Raw genomic sequence first — 16,029 nt, forward strand, 5'->3', positions numbered from 1 at the left:
ATGGATCAAATCCTGAAGGAGATCCGGCGTGGTGTCGTCTTGGGTGCCTTGGCGGTACTGAACCCGTGGTCGGACTGTATTCGTAGACATTACCAGGCTAGGACCCGTTTCCAGCACGGTCCGCACATTTTGACGACGGTCCAGAACATTATTATTATTATTATTATTATTATTATTATTATTAGATGTTCTGGACCCCACAGAAAGATGCAAGACCGCTACTTGGCGGTAAATTACATCTGCTACGCGCCATTGTCGCACGTAGGCAAGTGTGCAGGATTTCTGGTGATACGAATGATATACTTCCGTGCAATATTGACCTTATTGTAGAGGTGAACAATTGCACCGTCAATATCATTCCTTTCGTTTATTTCAAATGTGTTTAAATTTTTATTTATATGCCAGGAGAGTCTGCTGTAATCTACGAACTTCTCCGAAGGAAAAGATGGCTGTTGAAAACGGACCCAGGAAAGATTAAAAATGATCAGTTTATGATCAGAATAAGTACGGTAGATCGAAAATGTACAGTCTGTTTCCAGTCATTCGACAGGGTCAGGAATGGAATGAATAAAGCCCCATCTAGCGGCGACAATAGGAATTGTGCCGGCTGCCGAAGCACTCCTCTGGGGCAATGATTGATGAATTACAAATGAAATTAAATATTGGACAGTGTTGCTGGAATGAATAATGACAGGGAAACACGGAGTATCCGGAGAAAAACCTGTCCCGCCTCCGTTTTGTCCAGCAAGAATGTCACATGGAGTGACCGGGATTTGAACCACGGAACCCAGCTGTGAGAGGCCGGCGCGCTGCCGCCTGAGCAACGGAGGATCCTTATAAGTACATTATGAACAGTAAAATCATTTGGTCTCACCTCCTTTTACACACCACCGCCGTTAAATTTATTTAACCCCCCCCCCAAAAAAAGATATAAAAAGGCGTGTTTCTTTATGTTTGAAGGAGATTCCAAACACCAATGTTCACGTCTGTTACCTTCAGTTTTGAGATATAAATATCCCCATAAAAATAATTCAGTTATTTAACTTCCTCTCACAATCCTCCCCATCCCCCTCTAAGTGAATTTTCTGGCAAAAAATACTTGTTACTTTAATAGTAAAGGATCTTCTAAATACCAATTATCACGACTCTAACGTCTTCAGTTTTTGATTTATGAGTCCTCATGATAAGAATTCAATTCCTTTTCACTCTCGCCCCCCCCACCCAGGATTGTTTCCCCCCAAAACGCGTTTTTCTTTGTTTTTAAAGGAGATCCAATTACCAATTTTCACGTCTGTAACAACTTTAGTTTTTATTAGATGTATGTATTCTCATACAATTAAATCAATAAATTTTCAATTCTTTCACCCCCCTCCCCTTCATTGGATTTTCCGAGAATACGTGTTTCTTTACTTTTAAAGCAGATTCCAAATATCAAATTTCACGTCTGAAACATCTTCATTTTTGAGATATCAGTAGCCTACCGCCAAAGTGGTATTTCCGAAAACTCAAAATACACTTTTCTTTATTTTTAATAGAGATTGAAATATACCATTTTTCACTTCTGTAACATGTTAAGTTTTTTGAGATATACTGTAGAAATTCTCATTTTAAAATTTCACCACTTTTTAGTTCCCCTTAAGTGGAGTTACCAAAAACAAATCACCTCTGTTTCTTTACATTTACAGGAGATTCCAAATACCCACTTTTTACGTCTGTAACATTTTACGTTTCTCAGATATTCTGTAGATATAGTCTTTCAAAAAATTCACCCTAATTTGTCACTCCTGTTTAACCGCCATTAATTGGATTTTCCAAAAACAAAAAATACGTGTTTCTTTATTGTTAAAGGAGATCCCATATACAAATTTTCAGTTCTGAAATATCTTCAGTTTCTGAGATATATGTATCCTCATTAAAGACATTCAACCCATTATTCACCCTTTTACACCCCTCCTATTGGGATTTACAGAAAACAAAAAAAATACATGTTCCTTTATTCTTGAAGGAGATTCAGAATACCTATTTTTACATCTGTAAACTTTTAAAGTTTTAAGATGTAGACACAATCATTTTAAAAATTCACCCCCCTTTTCACCCCCCCCCCCCCCCCATTATTTGGATTTTCCAGAAACGAAAAAATACCTGTTCCTTTATTTTTAAAATAGATCCCAAATACCAATTTTCAAGTCTGTAATATCTTCAGGTCCTGAAATATAAGTAGCCTCATTAAAGGTATTCAATCCCTTTTAAACCCTTTCCACCCTTCCTATTGGGATTTTCCGAGAACAAAAAAACATGTGTTTCTTTATTTTTAAAGGAGATTCTAAATACCATTTTTTACATCTATAAGCTTTAAAAGTTTTGAGATATAGATACACTCATTTAAAAAAAAAAACTTTTCACCCCCCATTAAATGGATTTTCAAAAAAAAAAAGTTTCTTTATTTTTAAAGGAGATCCCAAACACCAATTTTCTGGTCTGTAATATCTTCAGGTTCTGAAATATAAGTAGCCTCATTAAAGGCATTCAACCCCTTTTTCATCCTTTTCCACCCTTCCTATTGGGATTTTCTGAGAACAAAAAATATGTGTTTCTTCATTTTTAAAGGAGATTCTAAATACCAATTTTTACTACTATAAGCTTTAAAAGTTGTGAGATATAGATACACTCATTTTAAAAATTTACCCCCTTTTCACTCCCACCATTAAATGGATTTTCCAAAAACAAAAAATATGTGTTTCTTTGTTTTTAAAGAAGATCCCAAACACAAATTTTCAGGTCTGTAATATCTTCAGTTTCTGAGATATAAGTATCCTCATTAAAGGCATTCAACCCCTTTTTAATCCCTTTTCATCCCACCTATTGGAATTTTGCAAAAACACAAAAATACATGTTTCTTTATTTTTAATGAAGATTCTAAATACCAATTTTTACATCTGTAAACTTTAAAAGTTTTGGGATATAGACGCACTCATTTTAAAAATTCACCCCGCTTTTCACCTTCCCATTAATTAGATTTTCCAAAAACCAAAAAAAATTAGGTGTTTCTTTATTTTTAAAAGAGATCAAAAGTACCAATTTTCAGGTCTGTAATATCTTCAGTTTCTGAGATATAAGTACCGGTATCCTGATTGAAGGCATTCAACCGCTTTTACACCCTTTTTCACCCCTCCTATTGGGATTTTCTGAAAACAAAAAAATACGTGTTTTCTTATTTTTAAAGAAGATTCTAAATACCAATTTTTACATCTGTAAACTTTTAAAGTTTTGAGATATAGATACACTCATTTTAAAATTTCACCCCCCTTTTCAACCCCTTAGCGACAGAATATCCAAAAATCCTCTCTTAGCGAGCAACTACATCTTAATATGAATCTATCCCCAAAATTTCATTTCTTTATGTCCAGCAGTTTTGGGTCGGTCGGTCGGTCGGTCGGTCAGGACAAGTTATTTTATATATATAGATAGAGACTCCATCTTCATTCTTCCATGTACTCAAACTGCAGGATTCCAGAAGCGAACAGTAATAAGGTGTAAGTATAATAGTATTTTCAGACAATAACATGGTTGAAGACAGGTTCACTGAAGTGTGAGTTTCTTTCAAAAAGTGAATTTTCCGGAAAGCTCAACTGCCAGCTGGAAAACTGTTGAACAAGTACATAAATGTTGTAAATATGACAATAAATACCTGGAACTGGGATTTTCTGTGTTGAATGTAGGATATGATGAGAAGCTCCAGGGTGTGTTGTGCGGTGATGTTCTATCAAACGAGTGTACAAAACCAGAGAAATTAAAATGACATCTCCAAACCAAGCATGGCAGTACAACTGATGAGCCAATCGACTACATTCAAAATAAACTCTCTGCAATGCATGAAACGAAAAAAGTACTCACGGATAGTATTACTGGAGGCAAGGAGAGTGTAGTTTTAGCATCATATCAAATTTCTCCATCAACTGCGAAACATGGCCAACCAGATACCATTGGAGAGAAACTGGTACTACCTGCAGCACAACTTATGGCAAATACTGTACTTGGTGAGAAGTATTCAAAACAATCGAGTGCTATATTGTTGTCTGATAACATCATCAAGCGAAGAATAGAAGAAATGTCAGCAAATGTGCGAGATACATTGTTGGAATGAGTGAAAACTGCTGGCACATGCTACGCATTGTAGCTTGACTAAAGCACTAATATTTGTAACAATGGAAACTTATTAACTTTCATTCGATATAAATTTGAAAACACAATCCACGATGATTTGCTGTTTTGTTCAATCTTACCCAAGCATGTGAATGCCGACTGTATCTTGGAGGTCCTCAACACATTTGTGACTGAAAATGGACTTAACTGGGAGCAATGCATCTGATTAACTTCTGACGGTGCTAGGGCGTTATCTGGAAAATGAAAAGACATAACTGCACACGTGAAGATGTCATCCCTCATATAATGTGGACTCATTATTGCATCCACCATGAAGCATTAGAAGCTCGCAACATGCCCACAGAATTAGATGATGTGCTGAAAGAAGCTGTGAAGCAAGGAGATGGGGAGTGACCATGATAATTTACTATTGTATACAAGGTTAGGTGGTTGTAGAGAGGCAAAATTTTGACCCCCCTTGTTGGAAGCGAGTGAAAAAATTTATGATATTTCTTCTCGATGGGATATGCAACTTCAAAGATTTCTTCAATGATTTATTGTGGCTTGTAAGACTTGCTTATTTAGCTGATATATTCAGTCACTTGAATGAACTGAATTCACGTGTCGGACTGAGTAGCTCGGACGGTAGAGCGCTAGCCTTCTGAGCCCAACTTAGTGGGTTTGATCCTGGCTCAGTCGGGTGGTATTTTAAGGACCTCAATATGTCAGCCTTAAGTCGGTAGATGTACTGGCACATTAAGAAACTCTTGTGGGACAATATTCCAGCACCTCGGCATCTCTGAAAACCTAAACAGTAGTTAGTGGAACGTAAAATCAGTAACATTATTCAAAAATGTTTCAATTCAAGTCTGCAATGAACGCAAGTCACATTCTTCAAAGTCAAGGAAAAATAGATGGAATAATAAAGAAAATGAGTATATGGGCATGCCGAATCAGCAGAAACGAATTTGATTCATTCCTGACACTTCATGATTTCCTGTCTGCAATTGAAGAAATACTTTTTTTTTTTTTGCTACGGGCTTTACGTCGCACCGACACAGATAGGTCTTATGGCGACGATGGGATTGGAAAGGCCTAGGAATTGGAAGGAAGCGGCCGTGGCCTTAATTAAGGTACAGCCCCAGCATTTGCCTGGTGTGAAAATGGGAAACCACGGAAAACCATCTTCAGGGCTGCCGATAGTGGGATTCGAACCTACTATCTCCCGGATGCAAGCTCACAGCCACGCGCCTCTACACGCACGGCCAACTTGCCCAGTGAAGAAATACTACCAGAGAGTATAAGTGATGTAAAGTTGTAACACCTGGAATTGCTACGATCTACCCTCAGACAAAATTTTCTACATCTAGTCGAGAAAATCTCACGGACCAGAAATCCCTTCTTGGAAAGTGAACATTTATTGGCCACCCCTAAGGATGGTCAACTAGCCAAAGTATCTTGCAACTCCTATTTGATGACCCTTGAAATATGCATGCCCTCATAACCTGCAATTTCTAGAAGGCAATACTGCATTTAATGCCTTTCATGGCAACATACCTGTGTCAGTGTACTTTCTCTGCTTTCACACAAATCAAAATGAGGTACCGGTACAGAAACAGAGCCAATGTAGCTGACCTTCAGCTTCCAGTGACTACGCCTGAACCAGGCTTAAAATGCTTGGTTTCTGGAAATCAATCAATCAATCAATCAATCAATCAATCAATCAATCAATCAATCAATCAATCAATCAATCAATCAATCAATCAATCAATCAATCGATCGATCAATCAATCAATCAATCAATCAATCACTACTAATCTGCATTTAGAGCAGTCACCCAAGTGGCAGATTCCCTATTGTTGTTTTCCTATACTTTTCTTAAATCATATCAAAGAAATTTGAAATTTATTGAACATCTCCTCTGACAAATTATTCCAATTATTCCAATCCCTAACTCCGTATAAACGAATATTTGCACCAATTTGCCTCTTGAATTTCAACTTTATCTGCATGTTGTGATCTCTCCTACTTTTAAAGACACCACTCAAACTTATTCATCTACTAATGTCATTCCATGCCATCTATCCACTAACAGCTCGGAACATACCGCTTAGTACAATTTACGAACTTTATCACATAGATCCGTATCGATACAGTTAAAATGTGTATTGATTGGGTTCTTACATACCGCTTAGTCAAGCAGCTTGTCTCCTTTCTCCCAAGTCTTCAAAGCCCAAACTTTGCAACATTTTTGTAACTCTACTCTTCTGTTGGAAATCGCCCATAACAAATCGAGCTGCTTTTCTTCGCATTTTTTCCAGTTCTTGAATCAAGTAATCCTTGTGAGGGTCCCATACACTGGAACCATACTCAAGTTTGGGTCTTACCAGATCCTTATATGCTCTCTCCTTTACATTCTTTCTACAACCCCTAAACCCCTTCATGACCATGTGCAGAGATCTGTACCCTTTATTTACAATCCTATTTACGTGATTACCCCAACGAAGATCTTTCCTTATATCAAACCTAGGCACTTACAATGATACCCATAAGGAACTTTCACCCCATCAATGCAGTAATTAAAGCAGAGATGACTTTTCCTATTTGTGAAACTAACAACCTGACTTTTAAACCCATTTATCATCATACCATTGCCTACCGTCCATCTCACAACATTATCTAGGTCATTTTGCAGTTGCTCAAAATCTTGTAACTTATTTATTACTCTATACAGAATAACATCATCTGCAGAAAGCCTTATCTCTGATTCCACTTCTTTACTCTTATCATTTATATCTATATATAGATATATATATATACTAGCAAGATACCTGTGCTTCGCTACGGTATTATACTGAAATTTATAATTGAATGCTTACCGTTTTATATATAACCCACCGATATTCGCGATCTGACTCGTTTTCTGAGAGATTCCGCCAAAATTCGCGATCTGACTCGTTTTCTCAGAGATTACGGCAACGTTCCTCCCATTTTTCAATCTTTTCTCCAGCAATTGATTTCGTACTTCCCGGGATAGGTCCAGGTATTTCACCCGGTCAGTTGGGTCTCTAAATCTTTGCCATCTTTTCCTATAAGCATTTTTAATGTGGATCAAATCCTTGAGGAGATCCGGCGTGGTGTCGTCTTGGGTGCCTTGGTGGTGCTGAACCTCTACTTGGCGGTAAATTATATCTGCTGCCGTTGTCATTGATGACAGTATGACCAGCACCATTGTCGCCCTTAGGCAAGTGCGCAGGACTTCTGGTGATACGAATGACATACTTCCGTGCATTATTGACCTTATTACAGAGGTGAACAATTGCACTGTCAATCATATATCTATCGTTTATTTCAAATATATTTAAATTTTTGTTTATATGCCAGAAGAATCTACTGTAATCTAAGAAGGTTCTCCAAAGGAAAAGACGGCTCTTGAAAACGAACCCAGGAGAGATTAAAAATGATCGGTTTATGATCAGAATAAATACATTGAAAATCCACAGCCTGTTTCCAGTCATTCAACCGGGTCAGCAATGGAATGAATAAGCCCTGCCGAAGCTTGTCGCACTCCACTGGGGCAATGATTAAATGAATGACAAATGAAATGAAATGATATTGGAGAGTGTTGCTGGAATGAATTATGACGGGGAAAGCTGGAGAACCCGGAAAAAAAAATGTCCCGCCTCCGCTTTGTCCAGCACAAATCTCACATGGAGTGACCGGGATTTGAACCATGCAACCCAGCGGTGAGAAGCCAGCGCGCTGCCGCCTGAGCCACGGAGGCTCCTTATAAGTACATTAGGAACAGTAAAATCAATTGGTCCCACCTCCGTTTTCACCCTCACTGCGGTTAAGTTGATTTACCTCCCCCCCCCCAAAAAAAAAGAAAACGTGTTCCTTTATGTTTAAAGGAGATTCTAAATACCAATGTTCACGTGTATTACCTTCAGTTTTGAGATATAAGTATTCCCATAAAAGTAATTCACTTTTTTCACTTACTTTTACACTCCCCGCCCCCCTTAAGTGAATTTTCCGGCAAAAAATACTTGTTCCTTTAATAGTAAAGGATCTTCTAAATACCGATTATCTTCAGTTTTTGAGATATGCGTCCTCATGAAACGAATTCAACACCTTTTCACACTCGCCCCCAAAAATGATTCTCCGCCCCCCCTCCCTCAAAATGCGTCGTTTTATTTTTAAAGAAGATCTAAATACCAATTTTCACGTCTGTGACAACTTTAGTTTTTATTAGATGTAAGTATCCTCATACAATTAATTCAATAAATTTTTCAATTTTTCAACCCCCCCCCCCCCCGCCAACCTTTATTGGATTTTCCGAGAATACCTGTTTCTTTACTTTAACAGGAGATTCCAAATACCAATTTTTACGTCTGCAACATTTTACGTTTCTGAGATATACTGTAGATATAGTCTTTCTAAAAATTCACCCCAATTTGTCACTCCTGTTTAACCCCCATTAATTAGATTTTCCAAAAACAAAAAAATAAATGTTTCTGTATTTTCAAAGGAGATACCATATACTAACTGTCTGGTCTGTAATATCTTCAGTTTCTGAGATATAAGTATCCTCATTAAAGACATTCAACCCCTTATTCACACTTTTCACCCCTCCTATTGGGATTTTCCGAAAACAAAAAAATACGTGTTCTTTTATTTTCAAAGGAGATTCTAAATATCAATTTTACATCTGCACACTTTTGAAGTTTTGAGATATAGATACACTCATTTTTAAAATACAGCCCCTTTCACCCCCCCCCCCACTATTTTAATTTTCTAAAAACAAAAAAATGCATGTTTCTTTATTTATAAAGGAGATCCCAAATACCGATTTTCATGTCTGTAACATCTTCAGTTTCTGAGAAATAAGGATCATTATTAAAGGCATTAAACGATTTTTCACCCCTTCTCACCCCTCCTATCGGGATTTTCCGAAAACAAAAAAATACCTGTTTCTTTATTTTGAAAGTAGATTCTAAGTACCAATTTTTACATCTGTAAACTTTGAAAATCTTGAGATATAGATACACTCATTTTAAAAATTCATCCCACTTTCAACCCTCCACTATTTAATTTTCCAAAACAAAAAGTACATGTTTCTTTATTTTTAAAGGAGATCCCAAATACCATTTTTCAGGTCCGTAATATCTTCAGTTTCTGAGATATAAGTATCCTCATTAAAGGCATTCAACCCCTTTTCACCCCTCCTATTAGGATTTTCCGAAAACAAAAAAATTCTTGTTTATTTATTTTAAAGGAGATTCTAAATACCAATTTTTACATCGTAAACTTTTAAAGTTTTAAGATGTAGACACTCTCATTTTAAAAATTAACCCCCATTTTCACCTTCCATTATTTGGATTTTCCAAAAACGAAAAAATACCTGTTTCTTTATTTTTAAAGTAGATCCCAAATACCAATTTTTAGGTCTGTAATATCTTCAGGTTCTGAAATATAAGTAGCCTCATTAAAGGCATTCAACCCATTCTCACCCTTTTCCACCCTTCCCATTGGGATTTTCCGAAAACAAAAAATTACGTCTTTCTTTATTTTTAAAGGAGATTCTAAATACTAATTTTTACATCTATAAACTTTAAAAGTTTTGAGGTATAGATACACTCATTTTCAAAATTCACCCCCTTTTCACACCCCCCATTAATTGGATTTTCCAAAAACAAAAGAATACGTGCCTCTTTATTTTTAAAAGAGATCCCAAACACCAATTTTCAGGTCCGTAATATTTTCAGTTTCTGAGATATAAGTATCGTGATTAAAGGCATTCAACCCATTTTTCACCCCTCCTATTGGGATTTTCTGAAAACAAAAAAATACGTGTTTCTTTATTTATAATGAAAATTCTAAATACCAATTTTTACATCTGTAAACTTTCAAACTTTTGAGATATTGATACACTCATTTTAATAATTCACCCCCCTTTTCCCCCTCCCATTAATTGGATTTTCCAAAAACAAACAGATGCGTGTTTCTTTATTTTTAAAAGTGATCAAGTGTACCAATTTTCAGGTCTGTAATATCTTCAGTTTCTGAGGTATATATATCCTCATTAAAGGCATTCAACCCATTATTCACCCTTTTACACCCCTCCTATTCGGATTTACAGAAAACACAAAATACGTGTTCCTTTATCTTTAAAGGAGATTCTAAATATCAATTTTTACATGTGCAAACTTTTAAAGTTTTGAGATATAGATACACTCATTTAAAAAATTCACCCGCCCTTTCCCCCTCCCATTAATTGGATTTTCCAAAAACAAAAAAATACGTGTTTCTTTATTTATAATGACAGTTATAAATACCAATTTTTACATCTGTAAACTTTCAAACTTTTGAGATATTGATACACTCATTTTAATAATTCACCCCCCTTTTCCCCCTCCCATTAATTGGATTTTCCAAAAACAAAAATATACGTGAAATTTTAATACTTCTTTAGTATGAATCATCTCCTTTAACTGGACATTATCCCTGTAACCAACAATCTTTACATACTGCTGAGTAAATACTTCTGCCCTTTGAAGATCCTCACACACACACTCCCCTTCTTCATTAATGATTCCTGGAATATCCTTCCTGGAACCTGTTTCTGCCTTAAAGTACGTATACATACCCTTTGATTTTTTACTAAAATATGTACAACTGCCAATTATGCCTGCCATCATGTTATTCTTAGCTGACTTCATTGCTTGATTAAATTAAATTAAATTAAATTAAATTAAATTAAATTAAATTAAATTAAATTTCAATTAAATTTCAATTAAATTTCAAGAAAAGGCAGAAGACACAGCTTCACAGGTGAGAAAAAATGGCGCGGAAGTTTCATTTTTTTTTTTTTTTTTTTGCTAGGGGCTTTACGTCGCACCGACACAGATAGGTCTTATGGCGATGATGGGATAGGAAAGGCCTAGGAGTTGGAAGGAAGCGGCCGTGGCCTTAATTAAGGTACAGCCCCAGCATTTGCCTGGTGTGAAAATGGGAAACCACGGAAAACCATCTTCAGGGCTGCCGATAGTGGGATACGAACCGCGGAAGTTTCAGCATTAAGAGAGGAGATAGGGAGATTAGAAGAGGAGATGTCGAAACTGAAAGCCGAAGTAGTTGCTAACACTCGAAATCGCAGAAATAAATGCCTATTTATATATGGAGTGCAAGAGGGGAAGAAGGAAGATAAGACGAGTATAATTTATAAAGTAGTGGACATAATTCAGGGGAAAATGAAAATAAATTTCAGTGAAGTGGACATAGATGATGTGACAAGAGTGGGAAGATTTAGAGGTAATAGGCCTATCAAAGTGCAACTATTTTCTACATTGATGGCCGATACAGTGGTGAGTAATGCAGGTAACGTGCAGGGGGAAAAAATATGGATAAGGAGGGACATGGGAACTGAAGCATGGAGGAATGAAAGAATTCTTAAAAAACACATGATACGAGTCAGGCAGCAGGGGTTGAATGCAATCATCAGAGGACAGGAATTAGTGGTGTCAGGCAACAACTGGAGGAGAATATGGTCGGTGAATAGACTGATGGACCTGGAACGGATGATGAAACAAGATGAAGAGGCAAAGAGAAGTGTAGAGAATAATGGGGAAGATAAACGAGTGAAAGATAATAGGCAAATGAAAGATAACGAGGGTAGAAGTGTAATTATCGGAAGTATTACTGAAAAGTGTCGAGAGAGTCAGAGAGAGGTGCTAAGTGGAAGTGAGTGTATGAACAACGACAAGGAAAGAACAGTGGACGGACAGTGCAGTGGAGAGGCTGAAGAACAAACGGGTGATGGGGGCAAGGAGAGTGAGCAACAAGAAGCTGGAAGAGCTGAGTGTAGTGGTGTAGTGAGCAACAGAGGTGCCAAGAAGATTGATCAGCAGGAAGGTAAAACAATCATGAGTAAAGGAAGAAATAAGAACTTAAATGACTTCTGGGGAATAAATACAAGGAGCAAGAACAGAGGGGGAGACTTAGAAGAGAGAGAGGGAAAGTTATAACTATATTGGAAAATAGGATGTGTGAATATTGTGGGAGTAATGTATAAATTAGGGGATAAAAAGGTACGGGAAGTAATAGAAAGTTTCGATATTGTGGCACTCTTGGAGACGTGGCTGGATTCAGGGAGGGAGATTTCATGGAAGGGGTTTGTGATAAAATATAAATATAGAAGAAAGGAGAAGAATAAGGGCCGCGCCCCAGGAGGGATGATAGTTTTAATAAGGGAAGAAATTAGCGATTTGGTAGAGGATATAGAGACGGATATGAAAGAAACTATATGGCTGAGATTGAATATGGGAGGGGTTGAGGGAGAAAGGAAGAAAGGAAGAATATAAATCTAGCTTGCATTTACTGCCATCCTAGTTCAGCATACACAAATAAAGGCTTTTTTGAAGAGTTATTGGTGGACATTAGTAGAATAAGAGGAAAGTTCCCAGGAGAAGAGGATATGTTGTTATTCGGGGATTGGAATGCGAGAATAGGGGAGCAGAGTCCTGTATATAGTAGGGAGGATGGATTGTGTATGCGGAAGAGTAGAAGGATTGAGGATAAAATTATAAACAGTTATGGGGAAAAGCTCCTTGAGATGTGCGCTGTGGGGAATTTGTTTATTCTGAATGGATGGATGGATGGATGGAGGGTGACAGTGGGGGGAAATTGACATATGTTACTGAGAAGGGTGGTAGTGTGATAGACATGATCTTAAGTTCGGAAGGAGTGATTGAGGATATTGTGAGAATGGAAGTAGGAGACTGGATTTAGTCACACCATTTCCCAGTGTGGGTTATGTTGAAAAGAGGGGAAGAGAAGGGTACAAGGAAGAAAGCTGGGACAAAGGATAATCACGGGAGTAGATATAATAAGTACAAATGGACTGAGGAAGTTGGACGGGATTGGGATAGGGTAGTAAAGGAGGAAGTACAACTTCTGAAATATGGGTGGGAAGGTGCGTTAGAAGAGAATAAGATTGATAAAGCCTTAGAATTGCTACTACATCCGATAATGATGATAGCGCAGAAGGTGCCAGGTGGAAAGAGAAAGAAGAAAGAGGGAGAAGCATGGTTTAATAGATAGTGCGAAGAAATGAGGAGAAAGGTGATGAGTGCGTTAGGAGAATACAGAAAGAAAAGTGGGGGCCAGGAAAGGGAGACTTTCTGCTATTTGAGGAAGGAGTATAAAAAGAAAATTTGTGAGGTAAAAAAGGCGTGGTTGAAGGAACAAATTGAAACCATTAATAAGGAGTGTAAGTCTAACAACCTTGAGAGAGTATGGGATAAGATTAATAGAATAATTAAGGGTGGAAGGAATACAGAGAGAGTGAGTATTGAGGAAGTTCAATGGGTGAGGCACTTTGAGGAATTACTGGGGGAGAAGGGGGAAGGAAGATGGAGAAGGGCAGGGGAAGAAGTAATCTGGAGATATAGGTGTGTGGCAATATATGAACTGGACAAGGAAATTACAAGAGAGGAAATCCTGGGAGTTATAAGCAGAATTAGAGGAAAATCGGCCGGATGATGTAATGGGATATATAACAAGTTCTGGAAAGAAATTAGCAAAAGTGAGACTATGATAGAGGGTATAGTTGAATTATTTAACAAGATCTATGAGGGAGGTAAGTACCCGAAGGAATGGGAAATAGGAATTGTATGCCCAATATATAAAGGCAAGGGTAGTAGGAACAGTGTGAATAATTATAGAGGAATATCTCTGTTAGACTCCTTAAGTAAAAGTAAAATATACACTGGGGTGTTAGCGAACAGATTAAGCGGGTGGGCGGAAGAAAATGAACTATTGACAGATTTCCAAGGGGGATTTAGGAAAAAGAAGAGAACAGTGGATAATATAATGATAGTGACGACTGTCTTAGAAAAGTACAAGAATATGGCTAGAAGTATGGTTTATGTGGCAGCAATAGATTTTGAGAAAGCGTTTGATAAGGTGAATAGAGAGGCCCTAATACAGAAATTAGGTAGGTTGGGAATTTCAGACAAGATGTTGAAGGCAATAGAGGGTATATATGGGGTTGTCAGGTTTTGTGTAAAATTGGGAGATGAGAGGCTGAGTAGACCCTTAGAGTCCAGGGTGGGTTTAAAGCAAGGTTGCAAGTTATCACCTATATTATTTATTTTATTTGTTAACGATATTTTGGAGGGGCATGGGGCAAACAACTGGGCTGTGCCGGTAATTAATGGCCTGGAGGTACCGGGTCTGATATTTGCTGATGACGTGATATAATTAAATTTATTGCAAGTTGATTTACATCGCAGTCACACAGATAGGTCTTATGGTGACGATGGGACAGGAATGGGCTAGGAGTGGGAAGGAAGTGGAAATTTATATGCTTATAAGAAATTTATAAATTTATAAGAAAATGGGAAACCACAGAAAACCATCTTCAGGGGTGTCGACAGTTGGGTTCGAACCCACTACGTGCCAAATACTGGATACTGACTACAGTTAAGCGACTGCAGCTATCGAGCTCGGTTTTTGCTAGATTCTATTTCCTAGTAAGTTTCTTCAATTTCTCCTTTTTCTACAGCCATTTCTAACTCTATTTCTCTCCAATCTGCACCTCCTTAGTTTATTTACTTCTCTGTTTTAATATAGTGGGTATTTACCATATCTTACAACCTTTAAAGGTACAAACCTTTTTTCACATTCTTCAATAATTGCTTAAAACCCATCCTAGAGTCTATTTACATTTTTATTTACCATTTTCCATCGATCACAGTTACTGTTTTAGAACTCCCTCATGCCTGTTTTATCAGCCATATGGTACTACTTTTAAGACCTTTGTTTCTATAACATTTATTTTTAACAAAACAAAACAGCTTCGTGATAACTAATACCATCTATTACGTCGTTTTCTCTATAGAGCTCATCTGGTTTTACCAGCACCACATCCCGTGCCACTCAATAAAGAACTGTACCAAATGAAATTTCTCAAGTACATTACATTTTAACACTTTGGTTTTTATTCACAGTCAATATCATACATACACAGTACAAACAGAGGTAGTAAGAGATACAGCGTGAATCCCACATAAGATGAACTTGAGTGTGTGAGCTTCATGAATACAACAGCTAGATTTTTTGCAGCTTGGCATATAGTGAATACCATTTACTCCATTATCATTTTGGTGATATTGTAAAATTTTTATGATCTGTTTTCCTACGTATGGTATAATAAGGAGGAAGCTGGGTTAAGGGAGAAGGTGGCTTTCTTACTAGAGAGGAATAAAGAGCAAGTTGATTTAAATATGACAGTGGATCGGATTCGGATGATCGGATTCTTCACATAATGCTGAAATTGGATTCTTCCCAGAACATCAACATCATTCAGTGCTATGCACCACAGACTGGTTGTGAAGATGAAGAAAAAGAACATTTTGAAGAAGACATAAAGGAAAGAATAAGAGGAGATGGAACAATTATCATAGGGGATATGAATGCTCAAGTAGAAACTGTGAGAGATGGATATGAAGGTATTCTAGGAGCACATGGATGGGGTCCACGAATCCCAGAAAGAACTAGACTCCTTGATCTCTGTCTGAGGAACAACCTTGTAATAGGGAACTCATGGTATCAAAAATAAAAAAAGCCATAAGGTCACAAGATATGGATGGGATGGAAAAAGTGAATGTCTTATAGATTACTTTTTGATCGAGAAACAACTACAAAATAGACTGTTAGATGTAAAAGTGATTCCTAGTGTTTCCCTGGAAAGTGATCATAGACTCCTCATTGGATCCTTCAAGTTTAACAAGTTAAAAGAAGTAAGAACCACACAGGTAAAGAAACTCAAGACTTGGAAGCTGAAGGACAATGATAGAATAATAGAGTTCCAAGAAAACATCAAAA

The 16,029-nt window shown here is 37.2% G+C and overlaps 1 protein-coding gene across 9 annotated transcripts in view; it reads right to left on the reverse strand.

Moving 5' to 3' along the window:
• LOC136864227 (tRNA-queuosine alpha-mannosyltransferase) overlaps positions 1-16,029 on the reverse strand; it is a 277,090-nt gene that overhangs the window by 200,478 nt on the left and 60,583 nt on the right. Inside the window, exon 2 of one of the 9 annotated variants that reach the window (XM_067140958.2) lies at positions 4,284-4,397. The exons of the other annotated variants lie outside the window; for them this stretch is intronic. Within the exon in view, the coding sequence (XP_066997059.2) occupies positions 4,284-4,291 (8 nt within the window). The 5' untranslated portion in view covers positions 4,292-4,397. The remainder of the gene's footprint in view (positions 1-4,283; positions 4,398-16,029) is intronic. 9 annotated transcript variants of the gene reach the window in all.

This window comes from Anabrus simplex, chromosome 2 (genome assembly GCF_040414725.1).
Source record: "Anabrus simplex isolate iqAnaSimp1 chromosome 2, ASM4041472v1, whole genome shotgun sequence".
Classification (NCBI taxonomy): Eukaryota; Metazoa; Arthropoda; class Insecta; order Orthoptera; family Tettigoniidae; genus Anabrus; species Anabrus simplex.